Source organism: Enoplosus armatus, chromosome 21 (genome assembly GCF_043641665.1).
Source record: "Enoplosus armatus isolate fEnoArm2 chromosome 21, fEnoArm2.hap1, whole genome shotgun sequence".
NCBI lineage: Eukaryota > Metazoa > Chordata > Actinopteri > Centrarchiformes > Enoplosidae > Enoplosus > Enoplosus armatus.
In genome coordinates, this window is record NC_092200.1 from 12,266,709 (window position 1) to 12,292,047 (window position 25,339).

Below are 25,339 nucleotides of genomic sequence, written 5' to 3' on the forward strand. Positions count from 1 at the left end.
GTACAACTTTAATATATAGGCAACTTTAGGAAGAAGTTGACATTTCCAACATGATTGATTTGAGACAAGACTTCAAGTGACTATGATGATACAGACATTTTCTTGCAGAGCAGTGTTTGACAGCAGTTGGACATGAGTTGGAATGTACAGTTGCCTTAAAGCTCAAAATTACATACAAGTAATTGCTGGTGGTTCAGTTTAGCTTCACGTTGTGAAGACATAGAAAAGAAGTAAAGCAAATCACTCGATTGTGTACAGAGAATAAGTACACACAAGTTATCGTCTCAGTTTCTGAATATTTCCTGGGATATTCACACTTGACTTAATGAGCTAATAAAAACAAATATTGTCAGAGCATTGTGTGTATGGGACAGTTATAATAAGGGTAAACATGGTAACATGAAATACTGGAGTATTTGTGTGAGCTTTTGTGTCCAGATGATCAATGTTGTGACGCAAATACGTCTGATCCTGAATATCGGCTCATGAGCCTCACATTGTAACTGTATTCAGCAAACCAAACCCTCAGCAATTTAACATGAGATTAACTGTCATCTCAGCTGGAGTTTGAGAAAAACATCATGCTTTCTGAGTTGTGTCGCAGGGTCACATAGCTGAGACCATGCTGCCTAAGTGGATAAGTGACTATCCAAAGTTGTCTAGGGTTAAACAGCTCTTATGTTTGAGACTCTGCAAGTGTCCCACCTGCAGTGACAAGAACATGCAGACTGAATCATCAAAGTGGGTACAAGTGTGCAGTCTGACATGGCTCCAACTGTTAGTGCTGCATTTAGACCCAGTCATCAAAACTCATTTTACAGCTATAATTCACTTCCTGCTTACCCAGGATCAGGAGAAAAAAGAAATTGTTCCTGCACACTGTCCTTTTGCTTTCAACAAAGAAAAAAAATGGTCATCATCAACTCATCTAAAACTAAAACTAAACTCATCTCAACTAAAACTTTGTTGCCCTGAGTTGAGCCTCTCAGGCCGCAAGTAGCCTACATGTCATTCATTGCTCTAAACCTCACATTCATTGTCTTTAACCTAAACATTGGAGTGTTAACACAGCCTGGCAGGAGACGCTTCTTCTCCCTCAACCACAGCTTCAGATTAGTACAATTGTTGGGTGTTGGATGTACTAAAAAAATGTAGAAATGTCTGTTAGATCAGTGGTCATGAGATGAGATGAATGCAAAAGTAGAAAATAAAGAAAAAACTATATATAAACTATGTTGAGTCTTTGTTTCTTTCTCAAATACCGAAAATCACTTTTCGATTGATGTGCTTTACACAACATGAGAGTTGTGTGTGTTAATTGAAATACATTTTAACGTAAGATGTAAATGTATTCTATACAAACAAAGTCCAGGTACAAAACGGTGCTTCTCCAGAGTCCTCTGATGATCCTACTCATGTCATAGTTTTTGTTCCCTGTGTCCCTAGCTGTGCAAGAGACGTGTTCATGTAGGCATATTTAGACTGAAGTACCCAAGGTCATACAAATAAAATGCAAATTCTTCTATGAAGTGGACTTTCCATTGTTTATAACAAGCAAAATGTCAAGCCAGAACACTTGAGGAGAGATGAAGCTTGGTTCAATAAATAATAAATACAGGGTAAGGTGTCACATAAACACACACACCTTGCAGGAAAGAAAATGCAGTGCCTGATACACTTCACCATGCACACACAACCACACGCGCATTATCGCACACATACACGCTTGCACACAGAGATATGGGTTGCCTTCAGCTGTGACACCCTCCTTTTCCCTCTCACCCTTTTCCCCTCCTCTCTGTAGCTGTCTGTAATATTAGTCCTTTTTTTCACAAATATCACACAGGTTGCCTAATACCTTTTTTCCATGAGAGAGAACAGACTTTTATGGTAATGCTTTAGGAGCAGAACAGTGGGAAAGTTTGAGGCGTTCCTTCAGAGATTTGGCTGAAACGGTGAATAATTCTGCATAAATGGAAAGGAGAGAACAGAAAAGCATCCGCAAGGGAGGGAGAGAGACAAGGGGAGGCAGGGATGGAGGGATGAGGGTAGGGGGGGTGGATGGGATCAGACAAAGCACAACGAACAAGTTTGTGTGAGTGCACTGTGTATGTGCGGGAAGTTGGTGTGTTTTTGGAGGAAAGTGATGGTGTGTGGAGAGAGATGGAGAGAGAGGGAGAGAAAGCCAGAGCATGGTTGTTTACCTGGATGCTGTAGTTTAGGGCCACTGACTGGAACCTCTACATTATTCAGCAACACAGCCCGCAGACAGCTACACAAGACTAAAACACTGATTTATACCTCTCTCCATCCGTCTATCTGTTTTTGTGTTTCTGTGCACTGTTATCCCCCCTATCCTTTATCTCTGCCTGGGTTTTTGTTTTTCTATCTGTATATGTGTACGTCTATCTGATTGTGTTTTGTTGCCCGTGTGTGTGTTTCCATTTTCCTTTTGTGTGTAGGGTTGCAAGCTGGTAGAAACAGCTGACCAGGATCTAACAGACTTCACCAAGTGTCTTGCAATCATGCTGGAGGAAATTCAGAGACGACAGTTACAGGTAAACATCCACTGCACAACACACACACACACACACACACACACACACCGACAGTTTCATTCTCAGGTGATTTTAAATCTTTGTCTGACATTTTTATTGTTAAAGGAATAGTTTACATTTTGGTAAATATGCTTTATTAGCTTTCTTCTTTAGGAGAGTTACATGACAGATCAACACCACTCTCATTTGTCTGTTAAATATGCAGCTGGAGCCAGGAAATGGTTATTTTAACTTAGCATAAAGAATGGAGGCAGGGGGATACAGCTTGCCTGGCTCCATCCAAAGGTAACAAAGGTAACCTCTAAAGCTTGCTAATTAACACATTATATATTGTTTGTTAAATCCATACAAAAACTGAAGTGAAAAAATGACATGTTGTTTTTTTTACGGGGGGTTATGTGCCAGACTATTTCTTGACCGGAAGGAGTGACTTCCTGGACATATCAGTGTCAAAAACATTGTTTTAGTGCCCTAAAGCAAGGCATTCAGTCATCAGGTACTTAAGATGAGCTGCTCAGAGGTCAATAGTGTTGGACTGCCATTGACTGCAGGCTGATACGAGGTGTGAGTGTGCGTGGGTGTATGAATATGAAACAGTGTGCTGGTGGAAAAGAACATGCATGCTCTCTCAACAATCCCTGAAGAAATAAGTGTTGAAAAATATAATTGGAATAACATCAGCCATATTTACTCCTACACATAAAATTCAAAATGTGGTTTGCCAGATTTAAAATGAAATACTTTACTTTTATTGTGATCCTTTCAAAGTGTAAGGCATTTCCTAACAACCTGATATCCAAAACTCCGAAATGAGCTGCCAGCCAGAGCGAAGCCCTGTGCCCAGCCAGCTGCTGCAGAGCCAGACGCACAGTGAGCTGATCCGGAGATTGACTCGATTTCCATTCTTACTCACAAAATGTCAGCTGAATTGCACATCACATGAGGAAAAATATGTAATATAGCAAACAGTATATACCTAATTTTAAGAATTTCATCAAGATCGTTATTTACGTGAGTAATGTCATGGGGAATAGTGTTTTGTCTGTTTATCTATCTGTCTATATATCTGTGTATTAATTATCTATCTGCCCTCTTCCTGTCTGTCTGTCTCTTTCTCCTCCGTCTCTCTATCGCTTCATTTTATCCATTATTAGAAATTTTTTGCTGCATGCTGAGTGTTGCTCCAATCACTCCAGAGTGCCCCAATCACTTCACATCTCTATGCTAATGAAAGACCATGGAGAGAAGACGCTTGCAGACACACAAAAAATGCACGTCATCTCATACAGTATGCACGTGTTGCCACATTGTGCATTTTCACTTTGAAGATAGATATACTTTTGTCCTTCCCTTCCATGGGCCTTTTTCCCCGGCCTGGCTAATATTTACTCTGCCTTTGAACTGCCGTGTTTGTCTGCCTGCGAGAGATAGGAGCCTGGCAATCAGTTTTTGACGTTCTATAAGAGTTGCTGATGATGAGTTTTTTTGTTTGTTTACTGGGATTTTTCCATGTTTCTTTACCCACTATGACTCTTTTTTGAACTTTTGTTCCCTTCAACACTTTGTGAATAGGTGAATCATGTAACAGCAGAACTTTTCTAATAATTTAATATCACACTCTGTCATTTTCTCTTTTGCTCACCTTCACTAATTTGCATCCACTTAGCCTGTTTAAATGAATTAAATACATAGATGAAATAATAACGGTGATTTGGAGATTACCGAGCATTGTGCTCCTGTCTGAGCTGCCTAAGATTCAACATATTAGCCCCTGAATGTTTTCCTCCACACAGCTTAGCGCCAGATTTAGAGAATTTATCTCATATTGTGTTGGGTGAAATCCCAACGAATGGTATCAGAGGATTATGGTGGGTGGATGAGTATATATTTGTTTGTGTGTATACATATATATATATTATATGTGTGCGTTTGCGTGTTTACGTCTCAGCATGTGTGCATTTGAAAGTGTATCTGTGCCTATCTATCTTGTGCATGTGTTTGTGAAAGGCTACTTGGTGTGTGTGTGTGTTTGTGAGCATTTGGTACCTGTTTAAATCTGTTTGTGTATTTAGTTGTTGAAGTGTGTGCGTGCATGTGTGCGTGCGTGTGTGTGTGTGCTTGTCTGTTTGTCGTCTCACAGCTCTGTCCTAGTCCCTGTCTGTCCCTTCTCTCTCTTTGCTTCACTGTTGCAAGCATAAGCAACACTACTGTTTTCATTTTCTTCTCTCTTCTCTCTGGTTATCTGTTCATCATCCCCAATAAATGGATGAGAGTTTTTGTGTTGATCTCCAAGCCAGCGTTGCTCGCTCTGGCTCCCCCAGCCAATCAGGAGAGAGTACGGCCGGATCGGTTAAGCCAGCTTGTTGAATTTCCTTCATTCAGTCGTGAGATTCTCCTTGCCTTGCTTGTTTTTTTGTTTTTAGTAAACAAACATGAAATAGGAACAAATAGAAATTCAAGCTAGTATATAAAGTTTGATATGCGTAGCGGACACAACATGAGTGTGATGGGAAGTGGAAGATTGAGCAAGAGTGTATCGTTTGATGCTGAAACACAATACATCTTTTTTTTTTTTCTCTCCCCTCATTGTTCCTTGTTCTCTCTCAGCATTCTTTACTTTCTTTGAGCTTTTCCGTCCTCTGGTTTTTGGTGACTTGCTTTGAATTTTGAACTGCTCTTCACTGATACTGTTCAATGTCTGTTTGATCCCTCCACCCCCACCATTCCTCCCTCTGGTAGCAGCTTTGGTCCTGTCAGGGTATGCTTGTGTATGAAAAAATCTGTTCTTAGTAAGCAATAACAAAGGTGGGAAGGACATCAGAGATTCATTTCATTTTTGAAATTTTGATAATTGAAAACTCATAACTCAGTATCGTCTTTGTTGCCAAAGCCAGATATAGTCTATTCCTCTCTGCCATAGACCTCCATTGTTCAAAGACTATTAAAAACATACGGAATCAATGAGCCATGTGGTTACACTGGGAACTACAGTGCCCAGCTGTTTTAGGAAATCCCTGAGCCTTTTTTTAAATTATCTATATATTCTTGACCTTTTTTTTAAAGATTTCCGTCTTTTATAGGGATGAATGAGCTTGGGGCTGAGAGCCACAGACGGTATGGAAGTCGAAAAGTTTTGAGTGACAGACTAATGCGTTGTTGATTTTAGTATTTTGATGGGATTTGTTAACACACAGTAAGAAAAATAGAGTAACACCAGCCTTTTCCTGTAAGGCCAGGTTCATATCGGAAATATTTGGAAATACGTGTTTGTGTTGGAGTTCTCTAGTGTGTTTCAGATTATTTTGTATTATTTTCCCATTTTTATTAAATCACAGGAAAGTACTTGCAAGACTGCAAGATTTTCATGTTACTGCTTAATAACCTCTCTCTCTCTCTCTCTCTCTCTCTCTCTCTCTCTCTCTCTCTCTCGCAGAGGGGAGTTTGTTTACCAAGTGTTGTTGTTTTCAGTTTAGGCGACGCCTCTACATGTGGGGGCGTCAGCCAGATGTTGAGATAACCTCAATCTCAGCACTCGCTTTTGTTTTAAGTTAGTTACGATGCATTAAATTGGGTAAACTGTCCGTTCCCTTCATATACAGGAAAGAACTTCAGCACTTCTGTGATCTGTGCTCTTTCACCTTTTGAGAAATGTTGAATAAATTGACGTAATTTAATGAAAATGCATTTCAGAGTGGTTAAGTGACACTGTGAATTTCTTGTGCTGTAATGGGTTAATGCATGCACATACACTTCCTCACAGAAAAAAATACTCTCACATCTGTTATTGTAGCAAATGAATGTAGCCGATATGATCTGGCTGTTTAGCAGCTCTGCTGGTAATTTACTTAGTAAATTCTCAAAGTTGGAAATTGTAAACTGTACAAACATATCCCCCTAATGTTTAGCTGCAGCCCATGCAATAATGGCCAAACATCAGCAAAGGCAATACAAACTAATTTTACCTCTTACTTCGCTTCAGTGTTTTCACTTCAAACAAACAGAATGTGCGTGTGATTGATGGTATTTGGTTCATATTCGTGGTGGCGTGACTGTCAGCCATCAGCCTCTGACAGTGCCTCTGCCCTCTAGACACTGTTGGGTTTTAAGGCTGTCAGTACTGGTGTTTGACTGCTCAGGGACTATATATAAGAATATAACTGCTGAGAGCTGTAAATATTTTACTTACGTGAACTGCTGGCTCAAAGTTAAGAAGAACACCATTTTAGCAGCATGGTTGCAGGAAATTGTATTAGTTTAAGTAATCCACTTAGCTCATGTTCACCTCTTAATTCAAGAGACTGTTTATCCTCATTGTAATGGCCCAAATTCATTCTTTGATGTACCACTGATTGTTTATCTGGCCTCCATCACAGTTCTCTCTCCAAGCTCCATGTCCTTGCTGTTTCTTTCTTTTAATGTTTGCTTGTCCCAATGGCATTTGTTTTTGCTTTTGTTTCTTTGTTAAATGATAAGGCTGGCGATATTCTAAATTTTTGTTATTGTCAACAAATCCCATAAAAAGATCAAAACCTGTAATGCATTAGTCAGTCTCTCATTACATTCTGACTTCCCCAGCCTGTCTGTGGCACTCAAGTTCATTAATTCCTACTGAAGATGTTAAAACAGGTGCCTATTTTCATGGTATGGTAATGAAGAAACAAGCCACCCAGTGAAACAGTGTAGCTCACTGTTGTGTGTTTAATAGTTTATAGACAACAATGGACCTCTATGGCACAGAGGAATAAGCTATATCAGGTTTTTCTACACAAACAATACTCAGGATCAATTCATCATCGGTTTTGGTCATTTTGTGGGAATTTTTGACGATAAGAAAAATATATAATATCTCCAGACTTATACTTTAACCTTGCTAAGAAGCTTATGTTTTTAGCGCAATATTTTGTTTGTTTGTTTGTCTGTTAGGTAGCAGGATATCTTAAAAACTGCTCAACAGATTTCAGTGAAATATGATGATTTTGAAGTTAGTTTTTGGTACATAACACTCCCATTTATAAAGCTCTTTACTGGCTTCATTTACTCAAATCTGCAAAACATGTTTCATGAATTTCATCCAATCCTCACCAAATTTGACACATAAAATATTTGGATGTGCCTGAAAAAAAGCTGTTCATTGTTTCTTTGATATGCCATACTCCTTTCTTATACTCACTGCCTAAGACTTCTTGTTGCAGTCCATTTTACACACTTTCTCTGAGCAAAACATTTCATGGCATTTCACATATAAATGGCTGTATACACATATTAAATTCAAATTACCATAAACAAATTGTAATGAGTCTGACTCACTTGAAGTTTTGTGCAGTTCGTCCATTATGTTTCTGACAGAATTTGTTTTCCCAATAAAATTGGTCAATCAGCACAATTGTCTGTCACAATGTGTATTATTTTGAGTTATTTTTCTGCAGCCACTTCTCCTATCACTTTTCTTCGTCGGAACAAACAACAGCATCCTGCCAGGGAACCAGTCCAGTATATCAAACCATAGCATTTTTCTGTGTCTTATTAAATCCTGTTTGTCTTTCCAGGTGGATGCCATAGTGACACTGGGCGGTCTGGCTGGCAGATTTGACCAGACCATGGCATCTATTGAGACCCTCCACCACGCTCTGTCCATGACCCCACTCCCCCTGTTGATCATACAGGGGACTAGCCTGGCATACCTACTCAGACCCGTGAGTTTATTATAAACACACATTACTTAGCCTTAACATGTATGCAGTGATTCTGTCCTGTCCATTGTTTTCCATTTAATTCTCTCTTATTTGAGCTACAAAGTAAGCTGGACATTTTTTCACAGGTTATAATACTTCTGCTGCATTTATCCTTAATGTTTAGTCCCTTTGTATTTCGCTTCATGAAGCTAAAGGTGGACTTATTATGGCTGTATCTGTATTTGAAGTGACATATAAAAACTACACACACAGGCAGACCCACAGTATGTTTTCACCACACTAGACTAACATCCTGGTCTCCTGACCTGCTCTAACATCTCCCACCCCTCCTAATCACCCCTCTCCCAGTTCTTGTCTTCATTTTCTGTTCTCTCTCAAAAATGTTCTTTTCCTTGCTCTACTTTCACCTTGATTGGAGTGTTGAATGCTTTCTTTCTTTCTTAAGTAATCACTTCAAGACCCCCCCCCGACACACACACACACACACAAACACACAAACACACGCACACGCACTGCTCTTATGGTGCCCCAATTTGCTGCTGTGCATGAGAGAGAGAGTCTGTTTCGATGCTCCCAAATAGTTTTTCCTCAATGCCAGCCACTTTCTCATGCTCCTCGGTTGATTGAGTTTACAAGTGGGCCGAGCAGCCACCATTTGGGAGACACACTGCTCTTTTTCTCCCTTTGTTGTTTATTTGCAGGATCTGCAGGACAAACAACTAACTGTCACACTTCCTGATGACACCTTGTAATACGTTAAGTAAACCTTTCTCTCATGCAATCCCTCACTACTTCTTGTCATTATTCCAAAGGCGCGTTGTCATTTGCTGCTTCATACCTCGACACCTCCAATTAATCTTACTTCAGTGAGGGTAAATTAAGCTCGTTTGTCAACGCAGCTCCAATTCGCTAGCGACTGATGAACGCAGACGCCTGTACATGAAGGTGAACGCAACCTTCGAAAGACCCAGTGCTATTTGTTCACGTTACATCTGTAATTGGAAGTGTTTACAACTTTTGCCAAATATCCTCACCACCCGTATTCCCTGCAATCACGGCTTCGCTACGTGCTTAGCTTCGGGATTTTGTGGTACAATCAATACGTAGAGAGTTGTTCATGTTCGGTACACAATCGAATACAAACACACACACAACAAATTAAGACCAGAGGTAAATTACTAGTTATGTAAATTTTGCAAATTTGACAGATGTGGATTATGTCACCTGACAATATAGTTATATGGCCCTAAACCTACTTATACATGCGACACCCCATTAAGCAGACACACAGATAATTAGTGAGACATGCTTCTTCATTCCAGAGTAAATCAGTGCATGCCTGAGTCACAGATAATGCTCTGACTTAATCAGGATTGTGCCTGTTTGTTTTAGCTTTTGTTTCCCAGATGAGGTGTCAAAGTGTTATTATGCTATCTTTGGGAAATATGCAGAAGTCTTGTGTTTTCTATAGCTGGCTCAGGGCATTGCGTAATTCTCATGTCTTTTATTAAATTATGGGTAGGGACACTGCAAGGGCTGCAGGCTTGTTTATTCTAAGTCCCCACACGACAAGAGGATGTTTTAATCAGTCTAGGTCCCAAGGTGACGCTAAATTTACTCGATTTGGGTCTAAAAAAAGGAAAAAAGTTGGACTGAGTTCGTCGGTTTTGTTGGTTTTTCTTTTGCTGTCTGCTCTGTTGAGTCTCGGTCAGAGGGCCAAGCAGAGCCACATTTACTCGAGTTAGCATCCCAGCCCCTGAAGACACTTGAGAAAGCCTGCTCTCTGTGTTGTGGAACAGGCGATGCACAGCGCTGTGTCAGCCCAATCTGTGCTATAAATCATTCTATAAGCTCACACTCCAGGTCAAATGTATGGGCGTGTTTTCCTGATGCCCTTTTGAGGAGTGAAACTTGTCAGTACAAGAGCTGATTTAAATGATAAAGTGTGATACCTGAGGTATGTTAACTCATCCCAACTTCTGCTGTGCTGGAGCAAGTTAGCAACGGTGTGGCATTCAAATATAACATAAGTATAAACATGAGGTAAATAACTGACCCAGGATGGTCTGTTCCTTACTGAAATGGAAAATTTAGTATAATAATTGCAAGACAACAAAGAGAAAAGTCTCAGTTTTGCTTGTAGAAATCAAATGTTTAAAAAACAAAAAGTGATAACAATATATACTGTAATATTATCCGCATCATTCACTCATTGTTTACACTGCATTAGATTTGTGTAAACAGTCATCAGTTAACTTTTAAAAAATTTGACTTTCCCTGAGTTCATCTTCATCCCTCTTCCTCTCCATGTCTCAGCTAAAAAGTTGCTATTGTAGTGTATTGTACTCTCGAGTGGAGTCTCTGCTGCATATGTGTGTGTGTGTTCCTGTGTAGGTGCACATGCATTTGTTTTAGCTCTGACACACTTACACAAAGAGACTGTGTTTATGTATAGAAAACAACCTCAGGGATGTTTCCTGAACACCAAATGCTCCAAAGCTTAGGATTTTCCCATCATTCCTTCCCTCCGGCCCCGCAGCTCCAGGAGGCCAAGCAAAGGAAACTTTTCTTTAAACCTGTCACACTTTTAAAGATTTCAAACTCTTAATTGAGTGTGCCTGTTTTTGCTGTCTTTGTCTGTGTCTATATGACCCTTTTAGATGACTGATCTAAGTTCTACCTGTCAGTGCTTTTTGTCTTTGTATTTATGCTTGGGTGTATGGCAGTACATGGCACTTGTAGCCTGCTGATTTAAATGTTTATGATATATAATTATCACATTTTCAGGCATTTTTCGTTTCCTGCAGATGCAACGTTTCCTTAACAAATCCTTGTGTATGTGCTGTAATGAGATTGAGGTGTTTCTTGTGTATGCTGTGAATGAAACTGTTTTTGACCTTTTTACATTCAGGCTATTATAACCAGTGCATTCAGAGCAAAATCATTATTCAGCCTGAAGAGCCTGTAGAGTGACACTACCTTGCACCTAAACTACGTGATGATCTTTTCACCAAGCCCTAGTTTCTCAAAGGGATACCATGATGTTTTGAAATTTTGTTCATGTTTGTTTTCTCTGTAGAGCACTTCATAGACTTCACTGTAACAGTACATTTCTGTGTCTTAGACACCATTGGCAATGACTTTTTCACACTGTCAAACGTCATCCCCCATCCTTCATAACTACTGTTCTTTCTAAGCTAATAAAATACGCTATAGTATACACTGCCCATTGGCTTCAAGTGAAGTATTCATAGAAGTCTAACCAACATGGGTTATTGCATTCAAAAATCTTTTGAATGCATGTGACACACAGTAAAATAGACTATATTTCAAAATGACAAGGTATCCTTTTTAAGCACGATAGAAACTGAATATGGCTTGCAGCATTGACAAGAGCAATCATTTATTTTAATGAGCCTTGGTCTCTGGGCGGAGAAGTTCAGTTTCTCATTTGTGGCTTGGGAAGTTTAAGAAGTCTTGCTTCAAATTTGTTTTCTCTTTTTCTTCTTTTTTTTTTATCTCATTGTTTCCACCTGTCGTCGACTGTGGCGCACACACACACACTCACATGCAGACAAATACTCATTCATTTTCACTCTCATGCTGTGTGTCTGCAGGGCTGCCACAGACTAGGGGTGAACACAGGCTTGGAGGGGGACTGGTGCAGCCTCATTCCAGTAGGTGGACCTTGCCAAACAGTTACTACTGGACTCAAATGGAACCTGAGTAAGTCCCCTTTTTTAATTTTTAGCATTTGTAGGATGCTCTGCAACCAGTAATTAGTCTGTGTTTGTAGGTTCTGTTAAAAAATACTCTTTTTTTCCCCTCTTGTGAAAACAATGTGTACAAATTAAGCCTGAAAGTTAACAAAAATCCTGATTCTGATTAATACAACTAAAAAATATATGTGAAAAAACTAAATAGATCAGCCTCATGCAAGAACATTTTTGTATTCTTATCTTAAACAAATGTTTCTTTGAAGCTTTTATGAGTGTTCCAGGTTGGACTTGGACCAACCCTCTTAACTGGGGTGCACTAGGGTGATATTTGATCATTAGCATAATTGGTGCCCCTAAAATTACCACATAGTTTGTGGCAAAGTTTAATTCATAAAAATGTTACCATGGAGTAAAAAGAATTTCACACTGCATGACAGAATCCTCCTAACAAATACTGTAATGTTTAAGTGTTTTGCTAAAATATTTCATTAAGGCCATTGTCTCACTCTTATTTATTTTGCTGGTGAAACAGTGCAAAATAACCAAGATACATGTTTGACTGATTTGTGGCGATATGTTGCCTGGAGATAAGTGTCTCAGGTCTGTAGTTAAGGAGAGGATCTTGATATTCTAGCAGAGGTTGGAAGACTGCTCTGCTGATATCACAGGGGGAATTTAACATCAAGTCCTGCTCCCTTCCCTTTTGCATTCACAGTGGAGACAACTTCCACTGAATTTTCAACATGCATAATAAGATGATGCAGTAAAGTACAGATGCTTAATTTGCTTCACTCAAATGAAGCTGCAGTTTAAACAGGTTTCGTACATTGAAGACACATACGTGCCACAATGAGCTTTTATACTCTTGAACATTGTGTGAAAATCCAGTCAGACACCCGTCTGAGGACCCCTGTGGTCTTACCCCACTCTAAGTCTTACGGCCAGCTGTGTTCTTAATGAGTTGGCACAGACCAAACTGCCACCAGTACGAGGGAAACCTGGACCTTCTGTCAGTGGGGTTGCATGATGTGTCTGCTTCTTTGTGGGTATCCACTCTCTGTGTCTGTGTATGCATGTGTGTACGTTTATGGGAGTCTATACACTTGAGCAAGCACGCGTGTGCGTCTGTGCTTGTTTGTACATGTCTGTATGCATGTTTGAATATGCAAGTGTGCGTGTGTGCGTGCGTGCCTCTAGCCCTGTTTATTAACTTTTTGATCAGCTATTGTGTGTTGTATATTTACTCAGCACACCTGTGAGATGGCCCTCTGAATGGTAATGAGAGGGACTTTATACATGAGAGTCCTATGCAGATTAGCCAGTGATAACAAGATGCCTAATTAATCACATGCATATTTAGAAGGCTTGAAGTAATTATTTCCCATTGGGGGTTGGGAGCAAGGACCAGAATATGAAACAAAAATTAGGAATATCATTTTTTTTCTCAAATGTTTGGCTGGTGCATGTATGAGTGTTCATATAGCAACAGTGCATCTTCTAATACCAGCTTTCATTGTTTTGTTGCATTTGTTTTTACTGAAGGAACCCTTTGAAGGGTTTTCAGTGCAACTTGCTCCGGGGCCCAAATCAGATCTGCGCCACTCTCGGGTGACACTAAGACTCTTTAGAAGTCCATTGAAATGATCCCCCACACTTGGGTTCAAAGCCTTTCTGTGATGAAAAATATATGATCTTTCTATAAAGAGAGTATTGGGCTGTCAGCCATTACAGCCTTGTAGGCCCAAAGGAGACTTTTTGCTTGCATCCAGAGCTTGCTTTAACTTTTGCTTTAAAGAATAAAATTCTGCAATGATTCATGTTGTTTTGATCCTAAGTGTCGGTTATTGAGCAAACTTTTTATTCTGGTTGTTGTACTCCAGGGGAGTGTGCAGGATGAGCTGAGATATCCTTGGTCCAAGTTAATTATATCATGTGATTATATTTTTTATGTCAGCTGATGAATAATTTATATTGCTGTGAAATTAGATCAGACACTGTACACATGTATGCTCACAGAGCTGAGCTTGAGCTCACAGGGAGAGGATACAATGTTTGTCTTGTCCAATTTTTGTTTGTTTTTCCTGAGTTTCTATCATTTATATTTTGTCTGAAACAGTGAGAACAGTGCTGTGTTTCAGAATTAAAAGCTGGGAGGTTTTGAAACAGAAAAGGCCCAATGAATTTCAAACCTGTTATGTTTGTGGTATATAAGATCCCATACTGCAACAAATTTCAGTGAGATTTACCTTGTTATTATTATTTACATGAAAATTGTGAACCACACAATTTAACATTGGTAACTATACCTAACATAGGAAATGGGGAAATTATCACTCAATTCCATTTACCTTCCTTGTATTGGAGTAGTGGCAGAAGTTTAGCGGTATCTCAAATCCTCAAGAAAATACATGGCTAGATACCAGTTGGGAAAACTTGCTTTTGTCATTTTGTTTAATTGACTTTTTAAGACACATGGGCCCAACAGAGACACCACAGGGTCAACTATACTGGAACCATGGAGCACATGGGTCGATGCCCCATGATACCAGGAGAAAGGAGACACTGCTGGCAGCTCAGTCACCTCCCGAAGGTCATGGCGGAAGCAATCTGTTCAGAAATTTTTGCAGATAATGGTAGATCAGTGGGCACCTAACAAATGAACATACATTTGAAACAAAAAACAGCCATAAGAAACAAAAGTAAGAGGTGCTGGTTTGTAGATGTTGACGTGGAAGCTGGAAAGCAAGGTGCTTGCCAGTAGTGTACAGTTGAAACTGACATTAGGAGTCATTAACTAACCTAAATTTGCTCATGTTCGTGTGTCGGATAAGTTTCTCTTGATACTGTCCAGGGCTGACACACTGACCACACTTTAGTTTCATTCTCTGCCCCTTTCCGTGTTAATTCTATATCTTAAAACAACAGATACGCGCTGATGCCTTAATGATGTAGCATACTGAAAACATGATTCTTTTAGCAGATGTTTGATGCAGACTTGTACTGTAGCTGCCTGGGAGCTACAATTGTACTTAAAAAATAATCATTTTGAACTTGTGAATTTATCATTGTCACGGTAAATATATAATGTTGTGATATTGATTTTTAGTCATATCACCTAGCACCTCATCAGAGGTGCATAGCAAACTGTTCAGAGCCTCCAGCCTTTTGGGCAATGAAGGAGGAAAATAAAGAGAGGAGGAAGGGCAATCTGCAACATCTCTGAGGCAGTGGAGAACGCCTCCTGGATGGTTGTGGCTTGAGAGTCTTTGGGACTGCTGTCTAATAAAAGGACTGCACTGCGGTAATGATACTAAAGGAGGGGAGTGTACTACTAAATAATGAAGTGACTGCAGTGTAGTAAAGGTAACAATGTAGGAGGGGAGTGCACAATTTTATAATGAAGTGACTGCTATGTGCTAATAGCCGTGCAGGATGGCAGTGTATGTTGTGTATGGTGCAGTGAATGGAATGTGGTGATGAGGGCACTGACTGGATAGACAGATGGACTGAGTTGGCATGAATGTGACACTTCTCTCACTGACATGCTAAGCTGTCGTAATTCACACTGTCTCTCGTTCCCTACTGTCATTTTTCTTTTTTGTTCTTCCCCTTCACCTTCCAATTTGCTCTCTTTCTCCTCCTGTCTCTGTCTCTCTCTCATTCCCCTGCTATCGCTTCCCTCTGCTTATTAGATACTGTGACAGCTGAGCTACTTATCACCTTCAGTATGTTTAATTTTCAATCATCACTTCTAAAATCCCCCCAGGAAACAGTCAGTAAATACTGTCATTGTGTGTGTGCACACATATTGTCCTGCTATTGCTTGTGTCTGTGTCCGTGACGGAACTTTTATTCATGCATATGTGGGCTGTGGGATTTGGACAGTAGCTCAGGGGAATATTCCTTAATGATATCATTTCCCATGAAAGATTTTAAAAATCCATGTTAATATGTCACTTGCACACACACCCTTCCAGTTATATGTGATAAGTAGACAGGCTTGTCTCCAGAACATCTCTGCGTCTTTGTCATCTAGCCAGGGAAAGACACAGTATGTTAACAGAGACGACAGAAACACACACATGAAAACACGAGCTTGGAAAAAGTACATGCCGCCTCCTTGCCTCCTGTACAGTCATAGCATTTCTTCTGAAGAGGTGTCTCTATATTATTTGCATTCCATGCATGAGGAAAATGAAGTTGGAAAAGGAAATATGGTAATATAGATTTTGCTAATTATAAAGATACAATTCTTCAGAATATTTGTTGGATATAAACATCTTTTAATCAGGAAAAGCCCTGAGGTTGAACAAGTCTTACTTTCTTTCAACATGGTGAAAGACACACACACTTGAATAGTGTACATGCTCAAAGAAACGCGGGTACTTAAATGATCAAACAACTCGTAATAAACTCAGCATGATGTACATTTTTACAGCACTAATTCCATCTGCAACATAGTCATGTTATACTTACCACTCTGCTGCTCTGATTTTCTCTTTTAGATAGAAATGCGGCTCTCATCACTACGTTTTCCAAATTGCTTCTATTTTACTTTTCTTTCCTTTTGCCAATGAAACTCAACACTTCCTGCAAATGTTTCACATTAAACTAACCCTAAGAGGTGATGGTATCCATTAAAGGGCTGGTTCTGTCTGCAGTTGAGGTAAATAAATTATAACTATTTGAGAATTGACTGTATGTATATTCACTCTAAATAAATATGGTGATTGAAGTTACCACTAGCTTGTAAAAATTGCCAGGTGCCAAATCGAATTCCGATACTCCAACAGAGGCTCTGCAGTGACCAGAGCCAAGTGGTTGGTCATGTGATCAAGGACAATGCCACGCCTAACTTTGTTGATACACGAGCAACACGCAAAATGGTTGGGTGAGGTGAAATGTGAAGAGCGTTGGAGAGACGAGGGGAGAGGTTGACAGTCAGGGAGCGACTGAGTCAGGAAAAAAAAGAAAAGCAAGGAGAGAAAAGAAGGATTTTGAGAAAGAAGTGAGAGCTGGATGAAAAAAAGGTTGTGATGTGGTGACATATGAAAGGGAAAGACAGAGACATGGCAGACGTCTCGTTCATTTGATGTTTGAAGATGCTGACACACAGCAGGAAATAGAGGATTATGGAAACTGTTGGGAAGTGTGTAGGAGCTTTTAGCAGGAGCTTGTATGCACACGCACACACACGTACACACATGCACGCACACACACGTACACACATATACCCACACGTACACACACAAACTCGGCTGTAATGTAGTCAATTTCCAAGAAAGTATTCTTTGCCTTTCCATTTTGTTCCATTGAGTTCTTGTTCCCTGATATCTTCATCTAATCATCCTCCTCTGTTTTTTATTGTTCCAATTATCTGATATCAGATTACAGTTGATACCACAGGTATGAGTTTGTACTGCAGACAGACTTCAGACTGACAGAATTCAGCTTCTTCTTCCAGTTTATTTATTTCTTCTTGTTTTGCACTTTTCACCCAACCTCCTACTTTTTACTGTTGACCCAATCTCTGTTGAGACTTCTGTACCCTGTATTTCAGACAGAGGCAGTGCAGATTTGTTATATGTTTGACTAAATGGATAAATTCATGCTATCAACTTGAATTTGCAATTGTGAGATTTCACTCCTGACCAGGGTTCAACGTAGGTGAAGCATTGCTTAGCTTTGACGTGACAGGATGGAGGCAGGTTTCTCAAGTTACAAAAAGATTAGTATGTGGTTATTATTATTACTTTAACCCTTAGATTAATCTCAGAGATATTTCAATATGATTGTAGTATACGTTTTGGGAAATATCTGTAAATATGATCTACAGTCAGCAGCTGGTTAGCTGAGCTTAGCATAAAGACTAAAAATGGGGAAACGGCTAGCCTAAAGCTCACTGATTAACACATTGTGTCTTGTTTGTTTCATCCATATAAAAACCCAAATGTGAAAACTATAATTTGTAGTTTTACTTTGTGCGTCATCGCCGTGAGGTTGGCAGATGACCAGTGGAGACTCGTGGAAGAACTTTGCCCGGCCAAGTAATAGTCCAGTAACACCACCACATGTTTTGAAACTTTCGTTTTTGTACTGAGAAAGCAAATAGCTAATTTAGGGTATTTCCTGAAATGTCAAATGTTCCTTTACAGGTTCCCTGTGTAGTTTTCTTTTGTAAGTCTTGATAGTGTGACATGAAAACAAGACAAAATTCAATAGAGACTTTCCCTGCACCATCATGTTGATGGTTTGCTATTTATATGGCAATCTTGCCGTAACCGGGCATCCACCTTCTTTCATGACGAAAAAAAAAGACGATGACTTGTTTCTCTCATTGATACTGCTCCTTCTGATCTGGTCTCACAGTGGCAGCAGATTTCTTGCGGCTTTTGACATCTGTCTTAGAGTAGGACATGCTTTAGGGTTTCTGTTTCAGGCTCCACAGACTGCTGTGGTTGTATAACGTAGTACGGAGCTTTCTCCAACCCTTATTCAATAATGTCACCCTGGAGTTGAGGAAGGAGGTGGTCTCAACTCTTCTACTGATGGCTTCTTCTCAGCTCAAGAAGTGTTGAAAGTGTTGTTTTATAAATATATTCAGGCAAACAATAATTTAATTCAATAAAATGACAGTTTCTCAGGTTCCATATTCTTACTCTTGTACTCATGCTAATCCAAAAACTTCTCTTTTTACTTAGAGAAGGCAGATTCTTCTTCTCCGTCCTCTGTTTGACCTAGTAGGTATATGCCATTATTGGATACCAATAGGAATTTATAGGTTTTCTTTAAACTTATTCTTCTCTCTTTGTCCATTTTAGGCCTCCTGACTTGCTGCTCTGCTGCAATCTCACCAGAAGTCTCTAGTCTCTAGTTTTGTTTGTTCAATTTGTCCGTATTCTAAATGTCAAGCACTACATCTGATCCTTTCTTGGACCAAATAATGAAGCGGCCATCTGTGGAAGCTTTCCTGATGTTTGTTTTTAGCTTGATTTGCTTGTTCCACCTGCATAGAATTCAGCCTTAAGATTTATAATTGTAAATGCAAAAACATGACGTGTACTGGGGCCCTTAAAGTTCACATTACACATTTCAATTCAGACCTCAAAATGAACCACACACTGAGTTTGGTTTGACCGTACAGTATATGCACACAAAATGGTTAAGTTCTCATGAGAGGTTGAAACAGACAAAGTGTGAAAACCCTTAAAAGGTAAAGCTTTTCAGGTCTTTTGCACTTACCCTCGGGCTTCTACCACAGGCTGTTTTTAATGTTGTTAGCTGTATATGCAAAGGTGGAAGTGCAGTCCATTACTGCTTTAGTCAGGGGGTTTAAGAAGGGATAAAGATAAAATGTCAAGGAAAGCTGGTGAGCATAATTTTGTATCTCTTATTAAATATGGTCCTTATTTAATACCAAAATACATTGGAAAGTCCTGCAATATGTTGGACTTTCTTGCAAGCTGAAATATTTGTATCATAAGCAATGACAGACTCAGACTGTTTTTCTCAGATCCTTTAGGCTCAAACTGGGTTGCTGATACCAATGATTATGCTAAATAAGTGCGAGTTCTTTGCACTTTTGATTGGTCATGCCCGGGCACATAAACCCAGACCAATCTCTTGTTGGCCAGGCTCCGATTGTTGATTGGTGTTGCCTGCAGTAACGCTTTAAGACCCCTGCCAATTTATTTGCATTAAGTAGCCCTAACCTCTACTTTTCCCTGCTCATTTGCTTTGCTGTTGTGCATTCCATTGCCCTTGCTCCACCCTGCAGAAAATGAGTGGCAGTGGATCGCCCACAGCAAATAACTACTGTAACATTAATCTGACATAAAGGGATGTCACTGAGTCTCCACAGCCATGAAAGCAGCAGAGAGGACTTACCCACTGACAAGCTCAGCTCTAGCACAGCGACCTTCAGACTGATCACACTATGCTCATGTGTGTGTGCATATGTGAATGTTCAACCACATTAATGCTTAGACTTATTTGGAGGTTGGGGTATGCTCTGTACTCTCTCTAGCGTTATGGATTTATTTACACTGATTATAATGTTTAGCTGTGTTTGGAATGCAATCTTGCAGAGCTGGAGATATATTCAGCTCGGCAAGCCTCCGACACACACTGATATCGCATATTGAACTCACTAAGAACTGTAGTTGGGATGTTAATGACATGAATTATTTTCCGTGTTTTTTCATCTTTGTCTTAGTTACCATAAGAAACAACTGTGACATGAAGTCAAGGTCATTATTCCTTTCCTCAACACACACGTACACATCATTGCATTCTTTTTTCCCTTGAAGCATCAGGAGCACCAGACACAAGCGTCCATAAGAGCAATAGGCAAGAATCCTCTATTACCTTCTGCAAATAATTAATGACATAATGACACCATATCCCTGTGCTAAACACACACATACACAGATTAAGCATAAAGTGTAATGAGAAGCTCTTTCAATGCATGCCAGTAAGAAGCAATCTATTTAACCCACTTAAGCTCACTGTTATTTATAATTAGTGTGTGTATATATGTACATACACACACACACACTTGTAGGCCTTGATAATGCTGCAGCTCAAAAACATGGATCCATGGCAGTTGCACACTAAATAAGGACATACTCTGTTGTACCATTATTAGTATTTTATTCAGGAAGGCTTTTTTTGAGGAAATTGTTGAGGACATTTTATAACTTGTTATTGGAGAGCTGGACTTTTGAAACTCTCAAATATTATAAAAGACAGAACATGAACGTGTCTCAGCTTATTTCTTAATTTTCTCCCCTATCATTTGCTTTTATGATTATTGCTTTTGTAGAGTGGTTCAGTGCATTTACATTAGTGATATGAAGACTACTTTTGGGAGACAAAACTTTTCTTGGCAGTCATTAAAAGGATTTGTATAGATCTTATACCTTCATTTACACAGGAGCTCAAGCTAAACAGACACATGCACTGTGAACGGAAGGTATGAAAAAGTCTGGCTTTGAGTTGATTCACATAAAACACATTGTACTCAGTTTAAATGGCCGACGTATTCAATCTGTTGCCTCTGGCTTCAGGCGATGTCTTTTAAGGACAGCCATCTTCCATGGCTTTTATGGCCTGTGTATGATTAAAGTGAAAATTATATATGTGAAGTCATGACAGCCCAATCAATATTACTGCTGTCTCCTAGGGCTTGATACCAGAAGACAAAGATTCTTATTTTGCGATGATTTTATTGCCAAATAAAGTTTTATTACAGTGCTACGATGTGCAAGATGTGGCAATATCAAAGCACAGCCCCAAAGTTGATCAAGTTCAGAAACGTATCAGATGTTTTGGCACTTTTTCAGCTGTTATAGAGACTTAATGCTAATGTTTGTTAGTAGACTTTCTAATATTTTAGGGATAACATGACATGATTGTCACCTATACTTGGAGCTCAGCCTTTGTCCTGAGTGGAAGTCAGAGGCCACTGCTGATCACATTTTTTGGGCTTTGAAATAAACACTTTAAACTCTCACACACAGAAACATCTCTCCAGTGGTTTTGAAATGCATTGTGGAGCTCAGTCACAACCATGGCAGCTTCGGTATAAATGACCAACACATGCCTCAGGCTTAATGCTTTATTTTAAAACATTTCCCATTATGCATCTCATTGGCGGCCATTTATTATGTGCTGTAAGAAGTAAATGGGGGTCAAGAGCTATTGTCAGCGGAGGAAATCCCTCCTAGTGTGCATTTGGAGGACTTTTAAATCACCTCAAAACTTTATTATTCTTACTCCAACAAGTAAAAACCAAAGCCCTTATGGATGATTATGGTTATGAAGGGCAGTGAGACAATAGGTCTCCATGTGTGACTGACACAACTACCATCCAATATGTGTGTGTGCGCGTGTGTGTTATGTGCTGGCATGCAGAAAACCTCCTTAGTCATTTCTTTGTGACTCGGCACGCTCCCATCTGACAGCTTAATATTAAAAAGCCTTCATCCTGCAGCTACATAGTCTGAGTTATGGCCTCTAGCACGGTGTGTGTGTGTGTGTGTGTGTGTGTGTGTGTGTGTGTGTGTGTGTGTGTGTGTGTGTGTGTGTGTGTGTGTGTGTGTGTGTGTGTGTGTGTGTGTGTTAAAACCTGCTTCGTCATGATGTTTTCGGCTTAGCGTGGATCATAATGAACAACAAATTTGAATAGCTGTCATCCACAAACCAACTCTTGCCCACAAAGCGTGTGTGTGTGTGTGTGTGTGTGTGTGTGTGTGTGTGTGTGTGTGTGTGTGTGTGTGTGTGTGTGTGTGTTGTGTGTGGGTGGGTATGAATGTATCTTTTCTTTTATATGCTTGTGTTTAGTATTTGTGGGCGTGCAAGTGTGCATGTGCACTTGTTTCATTGTGCTCTTGTTTGTGTTTCACTGCGTGTTAGTTTCCTTTTATGTTTGTATGCAGATATATATACATATGTGTGTGTGAGTGTGTGTTATGCATGTGACAAAGAACGAGAGAAACTTCTGTGGACCATGAACAATAGCTGTCAGCCCAGTGATGACAGAGAGGCTGAGGAGGCTTTCCTCTGTAAGGTTTCCATTCAGCTTGATATGCAAATAAGCTGCCAGTACTCCACAACACTGGCTCCAACCCTGTTTCTTACAACAGTTTCATCAGGCTTATACATCCATGTACTAATGAGCATCAGATACTCACACACATTCAAGCACAAACTGAAACATACACACATGCACACTAGAGTTGGGCAATAAATACATTCAATCTCGACATATCTTACCAAATCTTAAGATATATCTTAAATTTTGGGCACAGTATTAAGTGTTGGTCACCTGCAAGGAAAATCGACTTGGAGCGGAAACATATGCTTGAGGTTGCGTTTCCGTGTGCAAAGCATGAGTAAAACGTAACATTGGAATCTATTATACAGAGAGGCAATTACAGAATGAAAATACAATGCATGGCTCTTGCTGGAAAGTTAAGTGTGTTCTGGCCCAGTAAAATTAATCATGATCATTTTTTTGTCATTTTGTGAGTTTGGCCCATTTAGTAGCTGTTCTTGAGCTTTTGATCATGTCACATGGTCTTCTTCAGCAGATGGGGTTTGTTGTCATAGAGTTGTAGATGAAATTTCCATTTTTTCCTGAGCACTTTAAGGGCTTTTCGAACATGTTGGCTTGAAAGTTGAGATTGAAAGTTCATTCTCAACTTTGGAAAAAACAGTTGGCATTTCTGGAGCTTTTGATCATATCACGTGATCTTCATCACAACATATTTTCATCTGCATTTCCTCAGCATTTGTTTAAAATATCACAATATTTGAGTTTGTCCATATCACAGCTGCTACTTTTATCTCTAAGTGGTTTCTCATTTGGATTTCCAGAAAATGCACTACACCGTATCTCTATCATGCTCTAAAATGACATACACCATGATACATTTTCGTTCCCTCTCACTCTCTCTGTCTGTCATTCTCCAGCCCTTCCAAATACTACATTTAATACACAGATAAAGCTACTCACATACACTATTTCTAGCACAGTGTTTAAAATGTCATCAGAATGGTAAATTACCTTCAAATTACCCACCAGATAGGGTTTCTCAACTCATTCTCACAGTGCTGCCCAAAGACACAGGGACGTACGCGACATTTCAAGGCACCAGCGCCTCAATATGCCTGTGAACACACACATCTACATGAGATGTGAAGATACACATGCACAAATCCAATGTAGGCAGGTGCAGAGTTTGTTAAAAAAACAAACACGTGAACACAGATGGATTTCGGCGGCAAAGTCTCTTAGAGAGCTGAAGCAATTGAGAAATCTTAATTAAAAGTAAACTTTGAGCAAGATTAGAAAGCTTGCCCGCACTGTTAATGAGAGCATGCTGTTTATGAAATGTAAGCCTTCACAAACACATCGGCATGCAAATGAGAGAGTGTTTTAATAAGGACTTGACTACATGTTCCACATTTTTAGTTACACTCTGAACATGAAGAATCACTGTGAGAGGATACAGATGTACGGCATTAAGACAATTTAGACATGCAGTATGAGTATCTTAAAGCACCTTTACTGCTTCATGGGCATTGTTCTGTAACCTTTGACCCACTTGTTAAGGCAGTGATAAAAATAGTTTGTAGACAGCCTTCCGACTGGCCTCATGCTTTTGTGCTGTGCTGACTGGTTCAAACTCTCAAACACAACAGCCTTATTAACAGCGGGGGGAAAACATTTTTATATGAATTCAGAAACCATAAATCCAAGAATATGTTGACAAGACTGCCTTCAATGTTTTGCTTTAGCCGCTGAGATGAAGCGCTACAGCCAAAGCTTTTAACAGTGTGTGCAGCCTGAGGTTTCAGTATTCAGGAGACATTCTAAATACTGGAAAAAGATTGTTTTCAGAGGGTAAAGAAGTGTGCTTTATCTCATAGTCAAACAGATAGATGTGTCTGACAAACGTGGTTCAGTGAGGTCTTACCCAGTGTCCCTGCCAGAGGCAGACATCTCTACTGTAAGATCTCTCCTTTTCCTCCTGTGTCTTGAGATGCAAACACGCTCCCTGACCTTCTCCTATTCTTTTCATATCTCTTTCCTTCTCTCCCTGCCTCTGTTTTTCTGTCTGTACTCTCGCCTAGTGTTTTTGTCTCATTCTTTCAGGGATTCAGTCTAAAGAAATGAATCTATTCTCCCTTTATCTCTCCGTCTTGCTTTTTCTTTCATATCCCTTTCTACATGTTCTCTCTCGTTCTCTTCCTCTGCTACACCTTTCCACATAATGACACCGCCACTCTCTGCCCTTCTACTCCCCCTTCCCTCTCCTAACTCTTTCTCTCTCCCCTCTCATTTCCTCCCTCTCTCCTTCACTCCCACTCACCAAGGTCCTAGAGAGGGGAAATGAAAAGTGTATGTATTCTGTACTGGTGCAGTGTGGCAGCGGGAGGGAAAACTGCTGTTTTATGGTTTTATTTATGGATCTGTAGATTTCTGACGCTGTGCACATCACACACGGGGGCAGAGGAGGAATGAAGAGCAGTTTGATGTGAACGGCTGCTAGTACCCCCAGTGGAGCTGCATCCTAGTGAGGAGGAGTGCACGCGTGCACAGGCAAATTCACGTATTTTGGACCAAATATGCATTAGCTATAACCTACTTTAATAAAAGACACATGCACACACATACACAGTAAACTACACAGTATTCTTGACAGGATATTAATTTGCACAAAGACATCAACCCTATCAATTTATCTGCTCAAACCCTCCATCAAGAAAGACACATGAATAATGACATATCCCTACAACAACCCTCTAATATCAAAATATATTATTTGCTGATAATATATTTGCGCCTGTCTGTTTGCACTTT

The 25,339-nt window shown here is 39.8% G+C and overlaps 1 protein-coding gene across 1 annotated transcript in view; it reads left to right on the forward strand.

Annotated features, from left to right (window-relative positions):
• tpk1 (thiamin pyrophosphokinase 1) overlaps window positions 1-25,339 on the forward strand; it is a 57,994-nt gene that overhangs the window by 25,749 nt on the left and 6,906 nt on the right. Inside the window, exons 6-8 of the mRNA XM_070927888.1 lie at window positions 2,463-2,558; window positions 8,105-8,251; window positions 11,869-11,977. Of these exons, the coding sequence (XP_070783989.1) occupies window positions 2,463-2,558; window positions 8,105-8,251; window positions 11,869-11,977 (352 nt within the window). The remainder of the gene's footprint in view (window positions 1-2,462; window positions 2,559-8,104; window positions 8,252-11,868; window positions 11,978-25,339) is intronic.